General features: G+C 32.0%; 1 protein-coding gene and 1 pseudogene across 2 annotated transcripts; one reads left to right on the forward strand and one right to left on the reverse strand.

Annotated features, from left to right (window-relative positions):
• Positions 1–3,935: 3,935 nt before the first annotated feature.
• On the forward strand, positions 3,936–10,211 carry LOC133172410 (WSCD family member CG9164-like). Of its 2 annotated transcripts, none has more exons than XM_061307289.1 (4): positions 3,936–4,012; positions 7,528–7,857; positions 8,122–8,361; positions 9,783–10,211. In XM_061307289.1, exons 2-4 carry the CDS (start codon positions 7,569–7,571, stop codon positions 10,127–10,129), a joined length of 876 nt encoding a protein of 291 aa, XP_061163273.1. In that variant the 5' UTR covers positions 3,936–4,012; positions 7,528–7,568; the 3' UTR covers positions 10,130–10,211. The 2 variants fall into 2 exon arrangements, with proteins under 2 accessions (XP_061163273.1, XP_061163274.1); XM_061307290.1 differs by lacking the exon at positions 3,936–4,012 and adding an exon at positions 5,699–5,813.
• A 13,606-nt stretch (positions 10,212–23,817) lies between these two features.
• Positions 23,818–25,774, reverse strand: LOC133171852 (inactive pancreatic lipase-related protein 1-like; annotated as a pseudogene).
• Between the last annotated feature and the right edge of the window lie 1,003 nt (positions 25,775–26,777).

The following is a 26,777-nucleotide window of genomic DNA, read 5'->3' on the forward strand; positions in this document are numbered from 1 at the left end:
GATTCGAACACACGACCTTCCGATCCGATCCGAGCGCTCTACCGACTGAACTACCGTGGCGGTGTGTACTAAAAGAAGATTGGTGAACAAGACGGGCGAAATGCCGAAACGGTACGACAAATAAGAAGGTGAAAAATTAAATTTCAATTATGACAAAATTTACTTTGTTACTTCATCTAACAACAAAGTATACTTTATGCAAAAATCTCATAAAGATTGAAATTATTATGCCCCTGGATCGAAAGATCCCGGGGGTATATTGTTTTTGTCCTGTTTGTCTGTCTGTTGTCAACTTTAACCTAGCCCATAACTATTGCGCTGTCAAGGGTAAGGCTTTAATATTTAACATGAGTGTTCATTATGACAAGACCTTTCCATTGGTACAGAAATTTTTGACCATGTGACCTCAACTTTGACCTTTGACATACATTTGAAAAACTTTTACATTGGCCATAACTATTGCACTGTAGTCTACGTCCCACTCCAGAATTGTGTCACCATCGGGGGCATAGTGTTTCACCAACACATCTTGTTTGTCTATGAAATAGCATACACCAACTTAAGAGGGTAAAAAGGATAATTTTCTCATAACATAATTTGTCCATATATATGAGTGAGTCTTTGCTCCATTTTTTTCGAAAGTTTATTCTCAAAAAAAAAATATATATATATATATATTTCAACTTTTTGGTTAGCAAAATCATGGAGCAAAGACCCACCTTATCTTAAAAGGACACTTTTATGACACAGCTTTCGTATATTTCCTAGAAATACTTTAAGTCCATCTAGTCAAGGGCCTTATCACAAACAAGATTTAAATTCCGCTCTTTGTCATGAGTTGTGTAGAGTAGTGGTTAGCGTGTTATACTCAAAGAAAAATTAAACTAATACTAAGATTTTTATCCCCCCCCCCCCTTCGAAGAAGGGAGGGCATATTGCTTTGCTGCTGTCTGTCGGTCGGTCTGTCTGTCTGTCGGTCCACCAACAGTTTCCGTTCATTTTCTTCGCAGAGGTTGCACATACTGAAATGAAATATTGTATACAGATTTATCATAAAAATCTAGGTCAAGTTCTGTTTTTGGTACCATCGAGCAATTTTTGACAAAGTTATGCCCCCTGGACTAAAATTCCAATTATTTGCAGTTTCCGTTTATTTTCTTTGCAGATATTGCACATACTGAAATGAAATTTGGTATACAGATTTATCATAAAAATATCTAGGCCAAGTTCTGTTTTGGGTACCAAGGAGCAATTTTTGACAGAGTTATGCCCCTTGGACTTAGAAAAATTCCAATTAATGGGGGGGGGGGGGCATACATGTAAGTGTTTCCCAAAATCTCCTGTTTTATTGCTAAGGTTCGAAACCCAAGAATACCTTATTATTTTTGTTAATAATAAGATAATTTTTGCCGAGAAAATTTTCAACAGAAAAGTTTTATTTGTCATAAATTTCAATATTATGAACTTTATTCTAAATACTTAATTCACAAATTGAACATGATTTTTATATCTTCAAATTTGGCAATGAGTTGTGTCTGCCCTTTCTGCAAAAATAAAATTGTCCAAAAAATAGTGTCATATGCTTGTTTTCTTACTAATCAGCAATGCAATGAATGTTTTGAAGGTGTTGCAAGATATGAAATAGCCACCAGAGATGTTCCAATTTCAAGAATCCAGTATGCGCATCCTGGATTGTTCCGGGAAGTACATACACAATATTAACAATAGCCTTTCCCTGAGATAAAATTGCATATTCCTTGAATATGCTCTAATATTATCAATCAAATCTAAATTCCAACTTTAAAAAAAATTGAGAGAGTTATCTCTCTTGGTTAACTACACTTCTTCATGCATATAATATTTAATATTGGTTGTTCACCTTGTACACTTGTATTTCTCTACACTATTTTTTTTAAAGTTGTGAGAATTAAGTTCATTTCATTGTTAACAACATATATTTATATTAAATTTATCAAATCATTAAAATTTAATCAATATCTTTAATTATTGATATATTGCAAGCTGTAGTATACGTGCATATATTAGGATATCCTGTTTCAAGTATCGAACTTTCAACACATTAAATAATGTTTTCCGAAGAAATTCATTTATTTATCAATAATAAGGTACAAATAAGCAATAGAAAGACCCATGTCGATATTAATAAATAATAAATTAATTAGTTGTTCATTTTCTTTTCTCGGGAAAACGAGATACTGAAAACCATGGAAGACTTTACATCTTTATATGCAAAGAAAAAAATCTACTTTTGCCATAAAGTGTTAATCAACGAGGCATACTTACTTTATAAGGAAGCAAATAATTTCAAAAAGAAAAAAAGGAAACACCTTTTATCAGCGAAAGACGGGAAACCACAACACTAATTTAAGTAAAAAAAATTATACAATCATGTTATCCACTCAAGGCTGGAGACAGGAAATAAAGAAATAACACACTTTAACAAGGTGTGTCAATCCATGTACAACAGCCAAAGAAAATACAAAGAATACAAAGCGCGTGGTTCCAACTTTGTCAGATTATCTGTCAGTTGACATGTTAATGTGATACGACCGGACTTCTGTATGGTCAAACCAATCCATAGCGCATGACTGTGAAATAAGTCCAAAAAGAGTTAGATAACTTCGGACTGTATGAATGAGACAATTTTCTTATACTAGGAAATTATTATATTCAATAATTTTGGGAATATAGAACTAATTAAGGTATGTAGTTCTGTCTTAATTTTTGCAGCAGTAAACAAGTCTGACTATCAGCATTAGTCTTTTGTAAGATAATAAATAAATATTTTTTCAAAAGTTATACGTAATGTCGTTACCTTTCTAGACATTTAACAGATTATTCAGTGATCAATTTATAAAGCAAGACCTTTGAGTTATGCAGGACCAGCTACTATCGCTACCGGATCACAAATTCTGTAAATTCCTGAGAGCTCCTATCATTCCCGTGTTATACTGATAAGTGTTTTTTCATCAATGTGCATATTCACGTACAATTCTCCTTAGCCTGCATGGCGCACAGGATGATCGCCTTCTTTATCACGTTACTTGTCACTTAGTCATTCTGGTACAGCATTGGTGGATTACAAAGTTAGGCATCACTCAGGCAACTTTAGAATTGCTAAGGTACTTGAAAAAAAAAAATATGCAGAAATTACTATAAAATTAACATACCTTTTTCTCTCAAGTGTTATGTTTGTTTGAATTGTTCCATGATATGGCTTGGTTTGATTTAAAATGAATTGTATTTGAATGTACTAAAAACAAATTTCGGATCAATTTGTTTAAAGAATCGACAGAATGGCTATGTATTTCCACACACATGCAGTGCACAAACGATCAAACTTGTATTTGTACACATTATATAATGTTTTCCCTCATGCCAATTAATTAATTGGATTGCCCACCTGTTTTACCTGGGAAACAAGCAGAATGAAAACTCTGGAGGACCTTGCATCTTTACATACTCAAATCTGCTTTTGTTTAAAATATCGAATACATTAATTCGTTCCAAAAATCAGGTAAAAATATCAAAAATGATCCTTTCAAATCACAAAACATAAGTTTAAACATGAAGGTTAGATGTAATGGGAAAAAAAAAATCATTTTCAAGTAGGTGCTGTTGGAAAAAAAAATGCACTTTGCGAACATGTTGCAACAAATTCATATTAAAACATTATTTTGAAAGCAGTTGAAATTGATTTTATAGTGAAGTGTAACAGGAAATCGGACTCCGATTAAAAAACCAAGATGGATTTAATATAAATATTTAATGTACTCAACACACTGAATGTTTCGCTGATATATACCGGTATACGATACATATATCAAATATACATAATGAATATCACGCGAAAGAGTGTTGGTCCGAATAACACAAGGCTTATTTATTTAACTTTCGTCAGGTGAATTGCAGCCTTTTTAAGTACTCATTGATGTTTCACAAAAGTGAAGGAGTTAGTCATCTGCATTGACCAACAAGGTGTCTTTGTTAGGTAAGGTGGATTCCTTAATATGAATGTCTTTTACCCCTTTAATTTCAAGTCACATTATATGTTTTCTTTTTTTTTTTTTTAGTTGTTGTTGTTTTGTTTTTTGTTTGTTTGTTTGTTTGTTTTGGTTTTGTTTTTGTTTTTTTAACCACTTCATTTCAGACAATGACAGTTGTTTAAACTATCCAAGATAAAGACTTAGCAGTACTTTTAATTGGTTATCTATATTTGTCTCTTCGATGTAGTATATGATGGAAGAATAGATATCGATGCAAGAAATCCATGAAGCGGAAGTTTGTAGAAACAGCCTTAAGCTCGTTAAGATATAATAAATAAATTTGAGGTACCTTTATCGCAAGTGTAGTGTTACCGTTCAATATTTTTCCGGTTTATATTATTGGCTAAATGCATACGGGAAAATGCAAAGTAAAGAGGTGTGAAAACAGGCAGCTCTTGTTAATTGTTATATAGTGGAGTCCAGATGAAGTGTTGACTTTAGATCGAAGTGTATGACCCTTTTCGGTAATTAACCTTCTAGTATATAGTAACCTAATGTTCGAGAGGCCATCAACTTGACCGGAAGATAACAGTGTAAACTTCAGCGTATAAAGGGTTCTACAAGGGATTTAACGTACATGAGTGTACGTCAAGAATGTCGGATACCTGAAAGATGGATTTTTATGGACAGGCCATATCTCCTCGCTTAATAATTCATTTACATATGGTGGGTAGATTTTCTCTTCCTTTTTTTCTCTGTTTTAATCGGGTGCACACAAGCTTAGATGAATAATTTTTACAGATTTCTGTGTGGCGTATTACAACTCTACTATTCATATGAGTATCATATTATAAGGATTTTATCAGTGATGCATACAGAAAAAGGGGTTTCATGTAACATCCAATGTACGAGACAATATACGCAGTTTATGTCTGTGGATATATTTTTTTTCTGAAGAAAAAAGTAACTTGGCGCCATTTGTTGAGTTGGAAGGACATATTTACAATAATGATGCACCCATAATAAGTGTTTCTGAATGTTTAAATAAATACTCAATATCCACATCTGTTCCTCGATTTATCCGAAAGAGCACTGAACAATGCAGAGTTTAAGAAAGATTTGACCATATCTACTATGTACATAAATAGAGAATAAAGAGAAAATAATCCCATACTTTGAAAGTTTGAGAAAATGTTTTATTATCCTTTTCTAAGAGATGCCCATCCTTGTGTTTTTATTTAACCGAGAAACACATTTTTTGTTTTGTTAGTTTCTATTTGCTGTCGAATTATCAGAAAACAAGATACATATAAAAGTACATTAGGGAATGTTAATCAATCCCTTTGTCTGGTAACGCTGTTAAAAGAGAGAAATCTAAAAGCCACCCAGGACGAATTCTGTTTTTTGAATTAAACATTAAATAAGGTTCACCAGTGCAAACAGAACTTAAGGCGCTGGGAGTACTAGGATACAATTAAGGAATTATGTTCATAATTTTACACTGGATCACTTGATTTCACATTGAGTTGAAAATTGATTAATTGCCAAACTTTAGGAGTTTTCCGCCCTGATTGAAATACATGCAAACAAAACCAACAAGTAGAGTGCTGTCAGTTTCATTAGCTTCAAACTCCTGGAGTGGAAAATTCGGTACATCTAGACCATATTAACATGGCCAACGTTGTGAGATGCAGTGGGAGATATGGCTAGGAATTTGCAATATCTTTTAAAACATGTTAAGTTGGACTTATATTTCCCTGCATTGGAATAAATTCCATAATGGATGAATCAAATGTCTTCGACACAGTAAATATAATTATTTGTTTCAAGTGATTTTGAGAGTAATGCAGGTAGCTGTATTTTGAATTATTTTCTGTCTTCTTGTTTGAGAGACACATTATGGGATTTTTTAAAAATGTTTCATTGATATTGAATTAAAATAAAACTTTTCTTTAAAAATTACAACTACACCATTATTTTATTTGTTGGAGTTTTTTTTATGAAAACTCTAAAAATATATATATATATATATATATATATATTTGTGTTAATTACTGATTAATTTTAGCTAAGAAAATATGTTTTTAAAATTTTGATATTATTTTTATTTATTGGCATTAGATTTGTTTTCAGCAAACAAGCAAACATCACGAACATATTCGCTGCAACAAAATTATTTTGGTAGGAAAAAAAATTAGGAAATCAATTAACTCATTTCTTGTAAGACTTGTCTATGAAATTAATTACATCTCTTTTTATATAATTATGTATGTTACTGAGATTGTCTTGTTATACGGGAGGGGAACAAATTTAAAAATAGAAGTAGGATAAATAAAACTTCTTAAATCATCATTTTATTGATTTCTAGTGAATATAACTATTCATCAAAAGTATTGCATGTTCATCATTTCGAAACCTTCAAAATCTGCATCTTTATTCGTTTCAGTTTACAGAAAGTCAATTATTTTCTAATGAAGTATGTATTTAGTGTCTCTTTATCGTTCGTTACCACGCGGTAAAATCCTATCAAACTGGATGTTATCTTCTATTTATAAGAGAGAATATCATTGACTGATCGCTTTTGATATCTCATCAGTTATCATTCATAAACAGGCTTGTCGATATAGGAGGTTTTGTTATATACATGTAACTGGATATAATTTGCTATTGATTGTTACCCGTAGGGGTTCCAATATCTGTGTTTGAATCCAACCTCTAGGATCAGAAAAAAAAAACCACGTATCTGAGCAACTATTGATATATATTCTGTAAAATGTTGTTTGTACTGCATGATCTATTTAATTGTATTTAGTTTTCATCACAAGATTGATCTGCTTTATACTGTTTTCAGTGAGACCCAGCTGCTATCTGTGCATGTATAATTGAACGGAATTGAAATATTACACATACTTTATTTATTCTTCCTAGTTCATATTGACAATATATGCAAGGATACTGAGAGATGACGTCTTTTTTCAAGCATGCATTTATACGTTTGTGCCAGAAAGTCAATATAAAGATGTTTAAAATTAATTTTTTACATTACAAATGTTGTTTCAAAAGATTGATTAATCAAGCTGTAAAAAGTCTCAATGAAGTTTTCCTTCATAAATTGATCGATAAATAGGAAATGATATTGATATTAAAGAAGTAACCCAATTCGTTCACTCTGTCTTATTTGTTTAAGTTCATAGACTTGCATAGTTTGTGTAATCTAATTATAGTTAGTGTGTTTAAGATTATTCGTTTGTATCAGAGATAGCAAAGAAGGAACGGTAATGCAAAAAATACATGACTAGGAGGGGAGAGATGCAAGTATGATATATTTCATTAGCCATGTAATCAATATAGCATGATGTCTGATGATGAGGTAACCATTGAATAAATTCTTTAGATAAGATATGATCAACTTCATTACCGGACTGGAGGAGCAATATTCATAGAAATATCTAACAGGAATATCGTAGGAACTCGGAGAAAGAGAGGATGTCTGTGTTAATTACTGTTTCATTCATTTCAGAAGTGATACTGACGTTTCGTGGGTGACGTAGATGACCACGTATGAGCTGTCGCACGCGCCTCCGGCTCACGTCCTCGGTTGTCGTCTGCCTCGCTTTCACTTACATTGTGCTGTTTAATGGTTTGGCATTGTATAGTTTGACCAAATCCACGTACACACCACCATCTGTAGCTGTCAACAGAGGCCGTCTTTACCTGGCATATCTGGGTTTTAAATCTTGGAAATGTAAGACTCCACATTTCTCAAAACAAGCTCTACCTCTTACTGCTTTAGTGAGTTTTCCAGGATCTGGAAATACATGGGTCCGCCATATATTACAACAAGCTACAGGTAAGACTGTAGATAAATAACATTAAACCAGATATTCTAATTTTAGAATTAAAAGAATTTCAGAGAGCATTTATGATTTTGAACTCAAATTTCTTTTACCATTTTTATCTGTAGTAGAAACTATTTCTTTGGAGATAATGCAATTAGATACGAATGACACAAAATGTCTGTAGTAAACTAATCCCAGGTCGGTAGACAAACATCTCTCTTCGTGAGAGTTACTGTAACACAGATGAAAAATTTGAATAACTTTTTGACTCGCAGGTATTAATACCGGAAGTGTCTATAGAGACTATGTTCTGAAGGTTTTGGGATTTCCTGGAGAGGGCGTGCAGAACTCCTCGGTGCTGGTCATTAAGACACACGAATGGGGTGTAACTGAGAGGGAGAAATATCAAAGGGCCATTTTAGTCCTCCGAAATCCCAAAGATTCCCTGCTGGCAGAATTTAATAGAAAGAACGCTGGCCACATTGGTCATGCAAAGACAGAAGACTTCAAACAAAGTAAGTTTCTCTGGAATGAGAGGCACAGTTCTGACATTCCAAGGGGGATACTGAAAAATCGAAAACCGTCAAATTTGATAGCTTGCATGCCACCGCGGTACATTTACAAAAAAACAGTACACAAATTTGGCACAAACATGAAAATGAAGAAATTTGAAACTGAAGCAGGAATTTTCCCTAGATACAATGTGTTCGTTAATTTTAATACACTTGAGGGTATTTTTTTGCCTAGTCAGTTTGTATTTCGATGCATTAGCGCGGGTCATGGTAAATAAAACAATACTTAGTTTAATGTGGTGTGCTTAAGCAAACCATAATTTCGTTCTTCGAAGATTCCAAGCAATCAATATAAACATATGTAACCGATAAGATTGGATTGGAAAGAAGAAAGCAAGAAAAGATCTCAGTGAATAAAGAAAGCAACATAAAGTTCTGTAAAGTAAACATTGTTGTAAACGTTTTGAGAATTGAAGGTCCTCTTCTAGTGTTATCTCCTCAATCATTGGAAATTAATGTAGATTCATACCCTCCACGTTTATACGAAAAAAGTTGGCTGACAATGAATTTATATACTTTCATAATGTAAAACAAAACGAATTTATAAACCTTCAATTTATTCCACTTGAGACTACACGTATCCAGAGTTTAAAGAAGCTAAAACATGCATTCAAAATTTTATCCCCAAGAGGTATTAAAATTTTCATGTGTTACCCTCTTCTACATGTAGATGCAGTATTATTATATTATACTGAATATTCTATACAAATAATGGTGAAGCGTGCACGCATAGATTCCGCGCAGTCAATATTTTTTTTCGGAATATCACCCGTCGTCAAGCAATGTTGACTGTTGCGAAGTTCTATCGCGCTAAAGGGCGTCGTTTCATCATTCACAGGGTAGCGAATATTTATATCATACTTTCATGTAAATCAGTTATTAAAATCTGTTTCTTCGAGAAACATTTGTTTAAAAAACAATAATTCCCGTTGAATAATGAAGTCACGCCCTCCAGCTTAGCAACAGTCAACATTGCTTGACGACGGGTGATATTCCAAAAAATATTGACTGCGTACTGTAATATGTACATGTAACATGTTTTTGTATTAATTAGTGAAATAGAGATGAAGAAAGAAACCCAATTATTAGAATTTTACCAAATGCAGTAAAAGAAGGTGCGATTTTTAACATAAATACATGTATACATGTATATATACATGTACATGTGTCTAAAAATAGTCAGTTGTCAGTGAGTACTCGACAAATGAGACATTAGCAATTGAAAATTGTTAATTATTGATTTCAAGACACATGTACTTGAACCGGTATATATTTTCTGAGAGCATTTTTGGATCTTGGTTCCTAGATATGTATATAAATTAAGCACAAATTATGATTCAAGCATCTTTTTTATTGTGTTACAGAATGGATACCATACGTCAATAATTCGGCGAGGCACTGGTTAAATATGACTAAGGACTGGCTAAATTTCACCGGCGATTTACACATTGTGAGATACGAACAGCTCAAAGCTGACCCTATCAACGAAATTAAACGTTTGCTTAACTTTCTACAAATACACATATCACAAGAGGAGTTGATGTGCGTTTATCAGAATATGAATGGACGGTTTAAACGACCTAGGAAGAATGTTACAGACTATGGCCCATATTCATCCGAAATGAGGAGTATCTTAGTGCAATATGAACAGCAAATTAACGAAATAATTGACCAGCGATACAGATATACACCACCAAAAAATTATACATGAGTCCTTTTCTTTTTGATTTGATTATTTTTAAAGTTAGTTTACATGTTTATTATAAGTGGAATAAAATATGACTTTTACGCAATTTCTATGAAAAGTTTCTGTTGGTGCCCTTTTTTACTGTATAAAATTTAATATTTTCAAAAAAATTTAAACAAATTTCTTAAGTTATATAATTCACGCGCCTGCATTGTGTAAAATAAAGTTTATCAAGGGACATAATTTAAATTCTAAGAACTGTCTTTTCCAAAATTTTCAAGAAACCAGATAACGTATATGGTTAGTAGTACAGGCAGCTGGGGTATGAATTTGCACCCATCCTTTCTGAAGGGGGGGGGGGGGGGGGTGTGTGCAAATTACTAGTATTTTTATAAACCATAGAGAGGTATGGTGGCATATTTCTGCCCCCTACATGCAAGATAAATTATGTAAACATGCAAGAAAAGTATGTCAACATGCAAGATAATTATGTCAACATGCAAAATAATTATGTTGACATGCAAGTTACCAATCTTTTTTGAGAATCTAATTTTAATGTTGGTAAAATTACTTACTAATGCCAGTATTCGATATCATACAAGCAAGCTGCAACAGAATTATGTTGACATGCGACTTATTTATGCTAACATGCAAGATAATTATGTTAAAATGCAACTTATTCATGTTAACATGCGTCTTATTTATGTCAACATGCAACTTATTCATGTCAACGTGCGAGTTATATTTTAAGAGCCATTCTCTGTAATGACTTGAACTTTTATATAGGAGCTGTGGCACGCATAGTCTCAGAATTTCTCCAAACTCTATATGATAAAAGTCTTTGACACCATAAACTCAAATCAGGCAAAAATTGGTTGCTATGTGTCTTGGTTACCATAGCAACATGTCCTAAAGTTTGAAAAATGGCATTTTTCAACATCTTCAGAGTCCCACAGTTAACGTTTGCAGCAAAGCAAACAAGTGGCAATGACTGTTTCTGAAAGTTGAAGGCCTGGTGTCTTAAATGCATGATAAACATGTTTGGTAAATCATCTATAACATACGTTACTATGGAAACAATGTATTCAAAAGTAATAATTTTGTTCATTTAATTTTATAAAGTCATACACTTGAGAATAAAATCAATTATAGGTTGAAATGCAAGCAAATAATAGAGAAGAGATCCTTGTAACATATACCAAGGACAAAATATGATATTTCTTATAGGTTGGCAATGGTTGCCATGGTTTTAATACCACGAAGGGATTTTAAATTTACTCTCTTATTGTTTTAATCTTATCCTATCTTTTTAAAAAGCATATTTCTATATAACTGATGATCAATTTTTAAAGGCCTTGGTGTGACCCTAATTTTCACATTTCAAAAAATTCAACTTCTATCCTTTAAATAGTGCGTTGCTATGGGAATAAGGCGAAAAAACATGCATAAAAATCTAAAAAATACTCTGTTTCCTTGGATACGTACCGTTGTATGTAGATTCCCAAAACTTTAATGATTGATATATGTGAACAAATAACCTGACTTTCAATTTTGACTATCACCCAATCTCTAACTGCATGCAAAAAGCTGGCACATAGGGTCTAATACTGACAAAAAATTAACAAAATCGAACATTTTCACTTCTTGGTAACCATAGCAACAGTGTTGTATTTTTCAACAACCTTTATCAATATATGATATTCAACTTTAGTTCTACGAGATAAGTACTATTCAAGGTGATTCAAATAATATTTTCTTGATTAAAAGGTTAGTAAATTCCTAAAGCAGCAAAAAAAATATCACTTTAAACAACTAGTACGTTGTTTCCATGGTTACACTGGAAAGTAACAATTATTCTCAATTTTTCTTATGTTGTCGGTGTTGCAAGGTCCTAAGGATGCATATGTGCCAGTCATGAATTTTATTGTTTTTCCTCACGATAGTAGCATTAACCCAATCATAGCAACAGATTTTGCATGGTGACACTGTGTTACCATGGCAACCATGAACGTTATTTTTAGAATAATATTACCAATACCTAATTATATGAGGTCAAATATTTTTCATTATTTTTCTTACGTTGTTGATTGAGTTTGATCATGTAACATCTATCATTTGTGACTATAGAGCGTTTTTCAGCATTTTTCAGCATCTAAAATGTATTCCAAATGTACCCATGGTTACAACTTACTTAGAGATAAATTCTAAATAGTTTTTTATAGCATAAGTGGCAACAAGGTGTCATGTTTCTGGGAGAATGGTTTGTTTGGTTTTCTCAGTCTTTATTAAGGCTTAATGAAGATTTAAAGTAGCTGAAAATCTCAATTTTTTCAACTTTTCTGGCTGTTACCATGGCAACCAAGACACATAGCAACGAAATTTTATTTGATATATGTTTCTGGTGTCAAGTTGTAATAAAGGGCAAAGTTTCTTCAAAATCGGTGACCATGCGTGGCAAAGAAGTTTAAGTGGTTACAGAGAATCGCTATTAACATGCAAGGTATTTATGTCAACAGGCAAGATAATAAGTTGCATGTTAACATACATATCTCGCATGTTGACGTAATTAACTCGCATGTTAACATAATTATAGTGCATGTTGACATAAATAAGTTGCATGTTGACATAAACAAGTCGCATGTCTACATAATTATGTTGCATGTTAACATAATTTATCTTGCATGTAGGGGGCGGAAATATGTCACCATAGAGAGGCAATATCAAAAAGAAAATGAAATTTCAAATTTTTCATAACTTTTCACTTTGCTTTTAAAATTTCCCTAATCGAAGAAAAAAAAACAATATTATCCTACATGCATGTAACTGTTATATTATTTTGAATCTTTATCAGAACAAAGACTTCTGGTTTTACCTTTGAAGTAAAATTCAGATGAAGACTTTTTATCAGCATAACCTGCATTTGTTTTTAATTTTGAATTATAGTTATGCATGGGACTGCCGACAAAAAAGGAGTTCAATGGGAATTTCTCTACAATTCTCTTGAAAGGTTACATAGACAGCACATTAAAATAAATCAGTTATTGCATTAAAAAAGACAGCTATTACATAAAAATAAACCAGTTATTACATTATGTACATCAGATATTTCTTCTGTATACCTTATCGAGAGACGTGAAGATCATAACAATACATTAGTGGAAGAGATGTTAACGGTCTTTTGGATATACATAATAAAATGAAATATAGACAACTTATTGTTCCTCATATCTGCTTCCTCTAAGATGAAAAGAAAAAAAGAGGGAAAAAGTGACAGTGTGTATGTCATAGCTTTGTGAATTTCGAGTCCTAGTACTTACGTCTGTGTATTGTTGTTTAATGGACTTCACGTAACGTAGCATGCGTGAGATAACCAATATAACTATTGATCCAGATTAATTATCATTAAACTATAGTGAGATTAGCAATCAACATATCCTTAAAAGTATAAGATCAGTATATCTTCAATTGCTGCTCGACTGTGTTAACCCAGATTTTCGTAAAATATAGCAAACTAGAGCAGAATATTAAAAACAAGATGTGTTTGTGAAACACTGATGCCCCCGTATGGCAACTTATAGCAAAGGTTAAACTTTCTCAAATGCAAATCAAATATGTTGGTACCCAAAGTAAGGTCTTGTCTCGAGGAATATACCTGTGAAACATAAAAGCCCTAGCAGCAACCATTGAATAGATATAGAAAAGGTTAAAGTTTTTCAAAAGTTAGTCAAACATCAAGGTCTAGGTCAAATGGTCCAAATTAATGGTGCCTTAGGAAAGGCCTTCTCACAAGAAATATACAGGTGAAATATGAAAACTGAAGCACCAATCGTTCAAAACTTATGACCAAGGTTTAAGTTTTTCAGAAGTAGGTCAAACTCCAAGGTCAAGGTCAATGGATTACAATTGTTGGTTTCCAAAGGAAGGTCCTGTCACAAGGATTACATATGTGAAGTATGAAAGCCCTAGCACCAACAGTTCAAAAGTTATGGCCAAGGTTAAAGTTTTTCAAAATTAGGTCAAACTCCAAGGTCAAGGTCAAAGGGTCAAAGTTGTTGGTATTCAAAGGAAGGTCTTGTCACAAGGATTACATATGTGAAGTATGAAAGCTGAAGTACCAATCGTTCAAAAGTTATTGCCAATATTAAAGTTTTTCAAAAGTAGGTCAAACTCCAAGGTCAAGGTCAAAGGGTCAAAGTTGTTGGTATCCAAAGAAAGGACTTGTCACAAGGATTAAACATGTTAAGTATGAAAGCCTTAGCTCCAATTGTTCAAAAGTTATGGCCAAGGTTAAAGTTGAATAAAATTTTGCAAAACTGGGTCAAACTCCAAGGTCAAGGTCAAAAGATCAAATAAAGTGGTACCCAAAGAAAGGTCTTGTCACAAGGAATACACATGTGAAATATGAAAGCCATAGCTCTAACCAATCAAAAGTTATGGGCAATGTTAAAGTTTTTGCGGACAGACAGACAGACAGACAGACAGACGGACGGACGGACAGGGCAAAAACTATATAACCCCGAATCTTCGATACGGGGGCATAAATATGCCATCTGTACTAAACAGGTTCAATAAATTTCTTTATAATTATATGTCACCTATATAATTTAACAATGACCATAAACTGACATTAAGTACAGGGTGGAGACAGATTACAAATATAGTTAAACATATGTGCATACGTGAAACAGAAAAAAGTACACAGTCAAAAAGCTATCGATGAGCTAACCAGGAGAGTCAATTCTCTCAAAGATAATTTTTATAAATTTACACAGTTTTATCAATTTAACTGTATTTTTTGTATTAAAAAGATGATCAAACTTATAAACATTTGGATATAAATAGTAATACTTTGATATTAATGATAACCTTGATTTCAAAATAAATGGATCATTACAATTAAATAAGTACAATGATATTCATTCACCAATTTCATTTTTGGAACATAACTTACAAATTCTATTTTCTCTTGGCACATTTTGCCATCTCCCAACTTCAATCGGTAATTTATTATTACAAGTTCTAAACCTACAAAATAATTTCCAGTACTTACAAGGCAAAGATACTAAATACTTTTCTAAACAAAATGACCTACATAAACATGGCATTGCTTAGTTAACTTCTTCCCTTGTTAATTTATTTCTTATACATTCATTCTCCCTACAGCTTTATAAGCACGGAGCCATTGTGGATGAAAAGGTTACTGTTGGATGCTAGCTACATTTAACTTTAGAGATGCTAAATTTTTGTAGAATTTAAGGTTGGATAAAATTAACAATAATATAACAAACATCCACCTGCGGTATAGCTGAAAAAAGAGATGCCGAAATATAAAACAGAATTTTGGATTCTTCTATTAATGGATATATCGTAGAGTTTTTGAAGCCAGATATGAAACGGGTGTTTTTATGACTTGATTACTTTATAATATTTCTTCCGCTGTCTCTTATGCTTCAACTATTTTTTTTCATACATACATACATTTCAATATGGACAAGATGTGTTTGTAAAACACCGAGGCTAGCGTATGGCAGCTCAAGGCCAAGGTTTAAGTTTTTCAAATGTAGGTAAAAGTTAATAGGTCAAAAGGTTGCAATTGGTACCGAAAGAAAGGTCTTGCCATAATAAATACACATGTGAAACATGAAAGCCCTAGCAATATCCATTCAGAAATTATGACCAACGTTAAATTAAGTTTTTGAAAAGTACATGTAGGTCATGTTCCAAGGTCAACGTAAGAGGTCAAAAATATTGAAACCAAAGGAAATGTCTTCTCACAAGGAATATACGTGTGAATTATGAAAGCCCTGCCACCAACCGTTCATAAGTTATGACCAAGGTTAAAGTTCTTCAGATATAGATCAAATTCCAAGGTCAAAATCAAAAGTAAAAAATGTTGGAACACAAGGAAAGGTCTAGTCACAAATAACACACATGAGAAATATAAAAGCTTTAGAACCAACCAATCAAAAGTTATGGGCAAGGTTAAAGTTTGGTAAAATTTTGCAAAAGAAGGCCAAGAGATCAAATATGTTGGTATCCAAAGAAAGACCTTGTCACAAGAAATACACATGTGGAATATGAAGCCGTAGCACAAACTTTCAAAGGTTAATTACAAAATAATTTTTTGCGGAAAAATAGACAGACAAACAGTCAGACGGATAGTTACATGCTATACATGTAGCTACATATAAAAAAAAAAATCCCTGCCCCCGAATCTTCAACTACGAGGGCTTAAAATTATTTTTTTTAAAATCAAAAGTTGTTTGGCGTGAGAAACTGTAATAAAGCAGGAAATTATTTGAAGTTATATCAAAACGAATCAAATCATTATGCATCAATTCATACAGCAGCAGAACATCAATGTTTGAGGAAAATGTATTATAGGAGATGATAGAAAATGTATTATAGGAGATGGTAGAAAATGTATTATAGAGATGATAGAAAATGTATTATAGGAGATGATAGAAAATGTATTATAGGAGATGATAGAAAATGTATTATAGGAGATGATAGAAAATGTATTATAGGAGATGATAGAAAATGTATCATAGAGATGATAGAAAATGTATTATAGGAGATGATAGAAAATGTATTATAGGAGATGATAGAAAATGTATTATAGGAGATAATAGAAAATGTATTATAGGAGATGATAGAAAATGTATCATAGGAGATAATAGAAAATGTATTATAGGAGATGATAGAAAATGTATTATAGAGATGTTAGAAAATGTATTATAGAGATGATAGAAAATGTATTATAGGAGATGATAGAAAATGTATTATAGAGATGATAGAAAATGTATTATAGAGATGATAGAAAATGTATTATAGGAGATGATAGAAAATGTATTATAGAGATGATAGAAAATGTATTATAGGAGATGATAGAAAATGTATCATAGAGATGATAGAAAATGTATTATAGGAGATGATAGAAAATGTATTATAGGAGATGATAGAAAATGTATTATAGGAGATAATAGAAAATGTATTATAGAGATGATAGAAAATGTATTATAGAGATGATAGAAAATGTATTATAGGAGATGATAGAAAATGTATTATAGAGATGATAGAAAATGTATTATAGGAGATGATAGAAAATGTATCATAGAGATGATAGAAAATGTATTATAGGAGATGAAAAAAAATGTATTATAGGAGATGATAGAAAATGTATTATAGGAGATAATAGAAAATGTATTATAGAGATGTTAGAAAATGTATTATAGGAGATGGTAGAAAATGTATTATAGAGATGATAGAAAATGTATTATAGGAGATGATAGAAAATGTATTATAGGAGATGATAGAAAATGTATTATAGGAGATGATAGAAAATGTATTATAGGAGATGATAGAAAATGTATCATAGAGATGATAGAAAATGTATTATAGGAGATGATAGAAAATGTATTATAGGAGATGATAGAAAATGTATTATAGGAGATAATAGAAAATGTATTATAGGAGATGATAGAAAATGTATCATAGGAGATAATAGAAAATGTATTATAGGAGATGATAGAAAATGTATTATAGAGATGTTAGAAAATGTATTATAGAGATGATAGAAAATGTATTATAGGAGATGATAGAAAATGTATTATAGAGATGATAGAAAATGTATTATAGAGATGATAGAAAATGTATTATAGGAGATGATAGAAAATGTATTATAGAGATGATAGAAAATGTATTATAGGAGATGATAGAAAATGTATCATAGAGATGATAGAAAATGTATTATAGGAGATGATAGAAAATGTATTATAGGAGATGATAGAAAATGTATTATAGGAGATAATAGAAAATGTATTATAGAGATGATAGAAAATGTATTATAGAGATGATAGAAAATGTATTATAGGAGATGATAGAAAATGTATTATAGAGATGATAGAAAATGTATTATAGGAGATGATAGAAAATGTATCATAGAGATGATAGAAAATGTATTATAGGAGATGAAAAAAAATGTATTATAGGAGATGATAGAAAATGTATTATAGGAGATAATAGAAAATGTATTATAGAGATGTTAGAAAATGTATTATAGGAGATGATAGAAAATGTATTATAGAGATGTTAGAAAATGTATTATAGGAGATGATAGAAAATGTATTATAGAGATGTTAGAAAATGTATTATAGGAGATAATAGAAAATGTATTATAGAGATGTTAGAAAATGTATTATAGGAGATGATAGAAAATGTATTATAGAGATGATAGAAAATGTATTATAGGAGATGATAGAAAATGTATCATAGAGATGTTAGAAAATGTATTATAGGAGATGATAGAAAATGTATCATAGAGATGTTAGAAAATGTATTATGGCATATTATAGAAAATGTATTATAGGAGATGATAGAAAATGTATTATAGAGATGATAGAAAATGTATTATAGGAGATGATAGAAAATGTATCATAGAGATGTTAGAAAATGTATTATGGCATATTATAGAAAATGTATTATAGGAGATGAAAGAAAATGTATTATAGGAGATAATAGAAAATGAATTATAGGAGATAATATATAAATAGTGCATGTTTTTAGGGTAACAGTTGAAATTGACACCCCAAGGAAAACCATTGTCAACCGACGCGTCAGCGGCGGTTGACAATGGTTTTCCGAGGGGTGTCAAGTTCATTTCCCCAACCACCCCCACCCCAAATTGTATATTTCCTTTTGCTATGTTCATCTGAGTGGAAGTCGGTAGCAAGTGAAATAGCTTTCCAACACTATTTGTATCAATTTTGAATTTCCCGATCTATTTTTAGACCAAGGTAGAGAAAATAAATCCATATGTTCACCGGGAAGGACACGTGCTGGTGAATACATGTATAACGTAGTATTTTTTCTACTTTGCTGGATCAGAAAAATAGAAATTATTCGATCATACAATAAAGGAGATTGACTACGCTGCAGACCAAAGATTTTTACTTTTATTTAAAATATTACTCATCTTTAATTCCATGATCTATACTACAGACTAATCGTAACCCTTTTAAAATTTGTTTGAATTTTACATTTAAGAAATGAATTTAATTTTTGAGAATTCATGAGGACATGAATTACGACGCTTCACGCCGGCATATTTCATGAAGCGCGTTAGCGTTGTAGTTCATGTACCTCATGAATTCTCAAAAATTAAATTCATTCCTTAAATTTACGTTATTTTTCTGATGATTTGCCAAATATTTTGTCATTCAACTATCATTCTTGAAAAAAAAAAGTTTGCACTATTTTTTTACTTCAGTTAGGTCAAAATGAAAATATTCTTACTCATCCCACGATAGTTTATGAGAACATGAACTTCTTCTTATTTGCAAAGAATCTTAAGGAAAAATATTTGGAAATGTAAATATAAAGTTATAAGCGAAGTTGTAACAAGAAAGCATTGATAATCAAAATTAATGAAAAGAACAGAATCCTTTGATAGTGCATTCAATATGTCACTATATATAGTATATTCAGCTCTTCAGTGCGTCTCTTCAAACACCTTTGTGATGATATATAGTTGTCTTATTTTTTTTTTATCATGATTTATTTTTTTTTAAAGTAATTGAAGAATTTGAAGCCATTTATGTCATGATGTAAAATACGTTCTGCCAATGTGTTGAGTGTAAATGGCCAATATCCCGAAAATAATGTAATATTAAAAATTATATAAATGTATCAAGAAAATAATATTGTATAATATATTGAAATTTTTGTTGAAATAATAAATAAATGTTTCTTTCTAATTAATTACGATGTCAAAAACGTACCAACCAAGTTAAAATCATGAATAGCTTAAAATTTTATTGTATATTCTCTCAGTGTAAAAAAGTTCCATTGGGTGAAAACAAATAATCTACTGTTCATTATCTCAGAGTTTTATTTCTGCATTGCACATCAGAACAAAAACTCGCTGCATTATCTTTTGAAGCTCGACTTAGTTCGAGTGTTTCCATCAGCGTGTCTACTTTTTGTATGGTTTTGTTTTGTAATTATTGCTATGCGTGAGGTGCACTGGGAATTTCTCTTCGAATACAGTAAAGCAGAAAGGTTGATTAAAATAACATTAGATTAACAATAACGAAAGATTAACAATAACATCAGTTCATTAGTCAATGCACCAAAGACACACACACATAGATTATTGATCATAAAAACAGGCTAGTGATAAATCTTTGCATAATCTCAAGGAGTGTAATTATAACCTATACTTAAAGACTAACAAATCAACTTAATTTGGTTATTCTTAACTCGCCAAAGACAACTGACTTTCAAACTGTACGTAAGTGTATGTTTAACTTGAGCCAGGTTACCCAAGGTAATCATATTGGTGCAAAGGAAAAAATTAATCCATTTGGGTGCCTTAGTTTATTTTTAAAAAATATTTATACATGTACTGTCAAAATGAAACATAGTCAAATCTCCAGTTAATGGTTGATTATCTGGTATCAATACACTGTTATAATAAAATGTTCAAAATGAGTAGATGTCATTCAGAAACTTCATACATACTAAAGGTGATCTGGAACAATATTTTCTAGATATCGTATATAGATTACATCTAAAGGCAGCATTCCGTTTCAAAAGAAAAGGAGAGATGACATTGTGATTGTACAACACGATTTTTTTCTGATGCGAATTCTTGTTTATTTTATTCTCTCTCTCTCTCTCATTTCTTTAATTTACACTTGCATCAGCATTAAACAGTGTTCCCCTGAAATATCAAACATTTTTTCACAAAATGGCCATTTATCAAGAAATCCGAAAGAAGTCTTACATTAAAGTCAACGTCTTAGGAAAGTTAATGGTTCTATGAAGGAATAAAACCAAGCAGACACATATAGATATTCCATTAAGTGAACCCATTTTGTTTCATTTATCTTGCAATTTAACTTTTTTCTAGATTCAGTTTGTTAAATTTCCATTTTTATTTCAAAATTAAGGAAAGGCATAGTAACATGAGGTGGGAAGGGGAAAATAGGGGGTATACATTATGTTAAAAAAGATTCCTTTTCCGAATTCGGTTGCGCAGTTTGAGATATTAATATACGAAAACACACATCGGTCATTCAAGAATCTATATTAATTGAAAGATTTATATTAATGCAATAAGTATTTTGATAGCCCAGTTAAACATTAAATTGCTTATTTCTTTCTAGAATCCTCTCATCACTAAAATACCTTGTCTCATCTTCCTTCAATGAGTAAAAAGTCTGTAAAACAGTTTGTCGTGTCTTGCCACCTTTGTGACGTTTAATAATTTAAAATTCTCAAAAGCATTATTAACAATGACATATAATTTTTACAGATTTATAGAAATTTAAACTTAGACTTAACAGAAAAATCATGAAAATGGGTCTGAAAACGCCACTGACTTAGCCTTAGTAGGGAGTAAGTGCATACACTCCCGATCATGATAAGTCAGATCGTAGATGGATATCTCAAATGAAATTCAACATCCAATTACATATATCATTATTTATTTTTTTCCGTTTTTATGTCAACATAATCCGAAGGGAAGTAACTTGAAAGCACATTTACTAAAATGATACCTGTTTATTATCTTTCTTGCTTGCGTGGCCAAGATATCTTGTCCACACTGAATAATCAGGTTGGGTGAGTTCAATGATCAATTTTTATTTTAACTGATAGCTAATGTATCACCTAATCGAGTTATTTCATTTACCAGAACCAATGAGCAGCTGTGTTATACATAACCAAGCCTGACACAAACTAGAAGTACTGTGAGCACTGAGCTCACAAAATGATACCCCCGCCTCCCATATGATTACAATGGCAAAGTCCGACATGAGGATGCTTCTATAATAATATGACTAATCATGGCATTGCTGTTCTTGAGCAGAAGATTTTTTCAAGATGATTCATATATATATTTTATGTAAAACTTTGGCCTTCTGTTGTACCCCTAACCCCTTGGGGGTCAAAATTTGAACAAACTTGATTTGCAATACCTAAGGTTGCTTCTGTATAAATATGACTAAAATAATTGCTTAGTTATTTTTGAGAAGATTTTCAAATATATTTCCTATGTAACGTGTATGATCAGGTTAATTCTTACAAGGGATATACAGGTTTTCCTTTTACTCTTTCTGAGTTAATGACTGGAATGATTATTAAGACTGCTATGTCTGAGGGAAAATCACACAGTACAAAAATTTTATTCTTATCTAGAGACGGGGACTGGGTAATGTACTGCTAGCACCATGTTTCTGCCCTAAGTTCCTATTGATAGAAAAGAACCGGGTGTCTCAATCTTCTTCAGATTTACTACAACCAGAACATCATTTCCCTAGGATATTTGCACTGGTGCTTATAACTTTTATTCTTTTATTTTGCTCTTACCCTTCTTTATTGCTGATTAACTGCCAAATTCTCCTCCTAGCTTCTGAATACCTGACTTTCCCAAAGCTTTGCCTTATACACTGTATACCTTTTGGCTAGTCCATTCCAATGATTGTCTGGTCATTCCACTATTTGAAGTCTTCAATGCGTTTTACACAAATGCCCCTTAACCATTACATCTATATAAATTGTATTCCTATGTAAAACTTTGACCCACTGTTGTGGCCCCGTCCTACCCACGGGGGTCCTGACTTGAACAAATTTGAATCTATACTACTTGAGGTTACTTCTTTTTTAATATGACTAATAATGACTTTGCTGTTCTTGAGAAGAAGGTTTTTAAAAATATTTTCTATATATCCCTACGGTAAACTGTTGTGGCCCTACCCTACCCCCAGTGGTCATGATTTGAACAAACTTGGGTCTACATTACCTGAGAGGTACTACACTGAGAATACTTCAATATTAATAAGACTAATCATATGCATGGCTTTGCTGTTCTCGAGAAGATTTTTAAAGACATTTCCTATACATTCCTATGTAAAACTGGTTCTTGAGAAGAAGATTTTTAAAAGATGCCAAGAAATTTTAATGAATTTCATAAATATATACCCTTGAAAGAGGGTGTGGCACTTCCTCTCAACAAACTTAAATTCCCTTCACCCAAAGATGCTTTCTGGCAAGTTTGGTTGAAATTGGCCCAGTGGTTCATGAAAAGAAGTCGAATATGTGAAAAATTTACAAACGACAGACGAGGGTGACAGATAGACACCGGGCAATCTTTTGATCAGAAAAGCTCACTTGAGCCTTCGGCTCAGGTTTCCTAAAAACTTCTCAGGATATGCAGTGCCAATGTGATTGTGGCTAGCTTTGTTGCCCATTTACCCCTTGGCTGAATTGGATTTCAATCCACTTGAAATGTTCGTAAAGTGGTTAGAGGAATAAATTCGGAATGTAACTCTCAACTCATTTTATTCACACTTTAAAGAAAATGAATATGTTGAAGTAGAGTGAATAACCATGGCCATTTAATATGATTTTTTCCTTGATTTCCATTGCAAAATATAGTTTTTATCTAAAAATTTTTTATCCTAATTTTCAAAATAATTTGAATCTACAGACTAATATACGACAACTCATTTGAGGAATTCTAATATTTTGATAAATATAAATTACTATTTCAAAATTAAGTTATATCTAGCTTGATTGAAAATTTTTATAATTTAGAATTTCAAAGAGAAATGGTCGAGGAATCACTACTTAAGTTACGCTCAATGCAATGTGCTTGCTTGACATATGGTATGCGATAGCACAAATTCATACAATTCCTCTTTGCTAGTTTAATGCCTGCGAGTGAGTGTGTTATTTTTTGGGGATAGGGGAGATTTTTTACTTTTTTTACAGAAGGGATGATAAGAATTCGTTTTCAGATAAAATGTTCCTGGCATCTCCTTACTGGCGTGATATCCTATTCTGTTGCAGCCATTGCGACACGACTTACACCTTCCACTAGAAAATGCCTTATAGTCCTTACACGGAAACGCTTTGAATTTGCAGGAGGAATTAATAGACTCTGTAAAGTATTGGACTGACCTCTTATGACTGCAACCTACTTTTAACGAGCGACACCCTGGCTGTTGTTTACCTCCGTTTGGATAGAAATCAACGTGTCCGTTGGGTGTCCCGATTCCAAACCCTGAAAAGGCCATAAACAACTGGAATACAATTCACGCGAGAAAATTTTTTCAAAATAAATTGCTATCAAAGAGATAACATACCCAATCGGAGAAGAGAATCTGCGTTCGTGTGAATTACATCCACAAAGTTAGCATCAGAAGGATCCAGTTTCACTTTGATGTCAAAGCTTTCAAAATACAAGCCAGCTGGATCTAGACCTAATATTCCAAAGAGAATTCAATACATAAGATAATTGACAGGTAATTTACAGACATTTTAATTTAATTTAGTAGCAATTCAACTATGACTATATTTTAAATTAAGGAATAAATTGTAGCAAAAGTTTTAAAAGTTAACTATGCAAACATTATCATGTCATTATTTTCCGGAAAGTTTCCTTTATTGGAAGTGAAGTACCGCTGATTCTGCCAATATTCCCAATTTTGATTTTGTGACGTATCCAGTCCGGCGTATCCCATGATATGGGCCCCTAGACTGTGACCAACCAAGTGGATCCTGTCGAGTTTTACTTTGGCTGTGTCCCACAAAGCCCTTACCATGTTCCCTATGGTGGCCCCTACCACGCGAGTATTGGCAGCAGATTTCCGATAGATTAGACCTTTGGTACCACAAGACCAGTCAACAGTTATTATATTGAGATCATCCTACAAGTTTGTCAACACAGTCTATCATAGATTAGGGGACATTCCGAGAAAATATGAATTACATAAAATTATTTGAGTTAATTATAACCAATTAGCAGTAAAACACAAGGAAGATAAACATATTAAAAGGCAACGGTACTAGTAGAACAGTATGTACCAATTGCTAGAGATAAACATACTTGGATGGTAAAAATTTAAGTAAGAGACGTTATGGTCAATTCATAAAATATATACATACAGATCGATGTACATGTGTTATATTTATAATTAAACTCGGTTCAAAATGGACAGCAATGAATAACTGATTAACCCACCTCTTTGAGAAATTTGTCTTTCATTTTGAGTACCCATCCAAATTTGGCGGTGCTTCTGAACCCGTGGGTAATGAAAATGGTTAGTCGTCTAGCAGCAAGATCGGACTTTAAAATTATACTTGAATCATAAGGGTTCAGAATCTTGGCAGTTTTCTTGCTTTGTCTGGTGTAAAGTCTAAAGGTCATCCGAATCCTCTCCGGCGAATCGGGTAGTATCCCTCTTGCATTATTGAAAGGCTTGGCATTGCTGAAACATCCGACGTTTGAATAACAAACTTGTCGAATTTTTGATTTTGAAAACCAAAAACCTGGGGAATTGATCAGAGATTATCAATCTTTGAAATGGAAATAAAGCGGAAAGACAATATATGCAGATATTAGCAGCATTTTTCAGTACTTTTATTCATATACATTTCCCCAAAGGGCTGAGTTTTGTTATTTCAAAACTTTAAGCATCAGAATTTTAAATAGCCAATATATTAAAAAAAATTCCAAGAATACTTAAAAATGAAAACAATTTCTATAGCATTGATCATGAAAAAATTCCTGATTATTGCAGTAAGTATATATATTTCATGGTTGTTACCTTTATTTAATGAGATCAGGAGCAGAAACATTGAGGCTTTTAACATAATGGACATGGTCTCATCAGTGATCAACCATCTATAACTTGAAAAAAAAATACTCGGGCTAGAGTGCGTTACCATGTCATATATACGCATACTATAGTAGTTTGCAAACAACATTCGCTTTCTAAAGATAGATAATTAATATATCAATAAACCAATTATATACCTTCCTTCTTCCTTTCTCGTGTCCATCTCCCATTACGATATTGTGTATCGACCTTTTTTGATATAATGCAAAACAGTTTTTGCATTCTGATATACATTTTATGTTTATATACATGTATGTTCCAATAGATTCTTTGGGAATTTTATAGCGATTTTTTTCCTTTAATGATTTATGTGTCAGAATGCTTACCTTGTTTTAAAAGTTCAATCTACATATTCAGTTTTGATTTTGTTAATATTTTTTTCCTTCAACAGAAAACAAAAACAAAAAAATCCTTGTCTATCTCCTATTACTATAAAATATAAATTCTTTTTTATGTTTTAAGTGAAAGGTTTAGATCAGAAATATTTATAAAATTGTGGGAAATAAACACGTGAACTGAATTCCAAAATCAGTTTCACAGATTAAAGTGATCGTTCAGAGCTCATTACAGGAGAAATGTAAAATTAAAAAGAATATAAAAGTTGAGGATGTTGTTATAAGTATGTTTGGTGATTAATGTGTAAGGAGACAAAGTGACCTACCTGATAATGTTGATGAGGTGGTATTAATTACATTTTTCTATAGTATCAACAGCCAGTGAAAACCAAAGCACGCGGACAATATGATAACATGCCGTTGCATCCGGTATAGTAAGTATAATGAGAAAAACAATTATGTAACAATTAATTAATTAAATTCGTCGATGAAAATTACAAACATTTTATTTCTGTCATTAGTAGTTATAGTGAAGAACAAAATATTGTTCACTTGTTCATCTTTTATTTTTCATATATTAAAGGAGAGGAATTCTACAGTTTAAAACAATAAAATTATTTATAGACAAAGATTACCTAAAATACATTACGA

Source organism: Saccostrea echinata, unplaced genomic scaffold (assembly GCF_033153115.1).
Source record: "Saccostrea echinata isolate AGI-Se365-2 ecotype Australia unplaced genomic scaffold, CSIRO_AGI_Sech_v1 ptg000054l, whole genome shotgun sequence".
In the NCBI taxonomy this organism is placed as follows: Eukaryota; Metazoa; Mollusca; class Bivalvia; order Ostreida; family Ostreidae; genus Saccostrea; species Saccostrea echinata.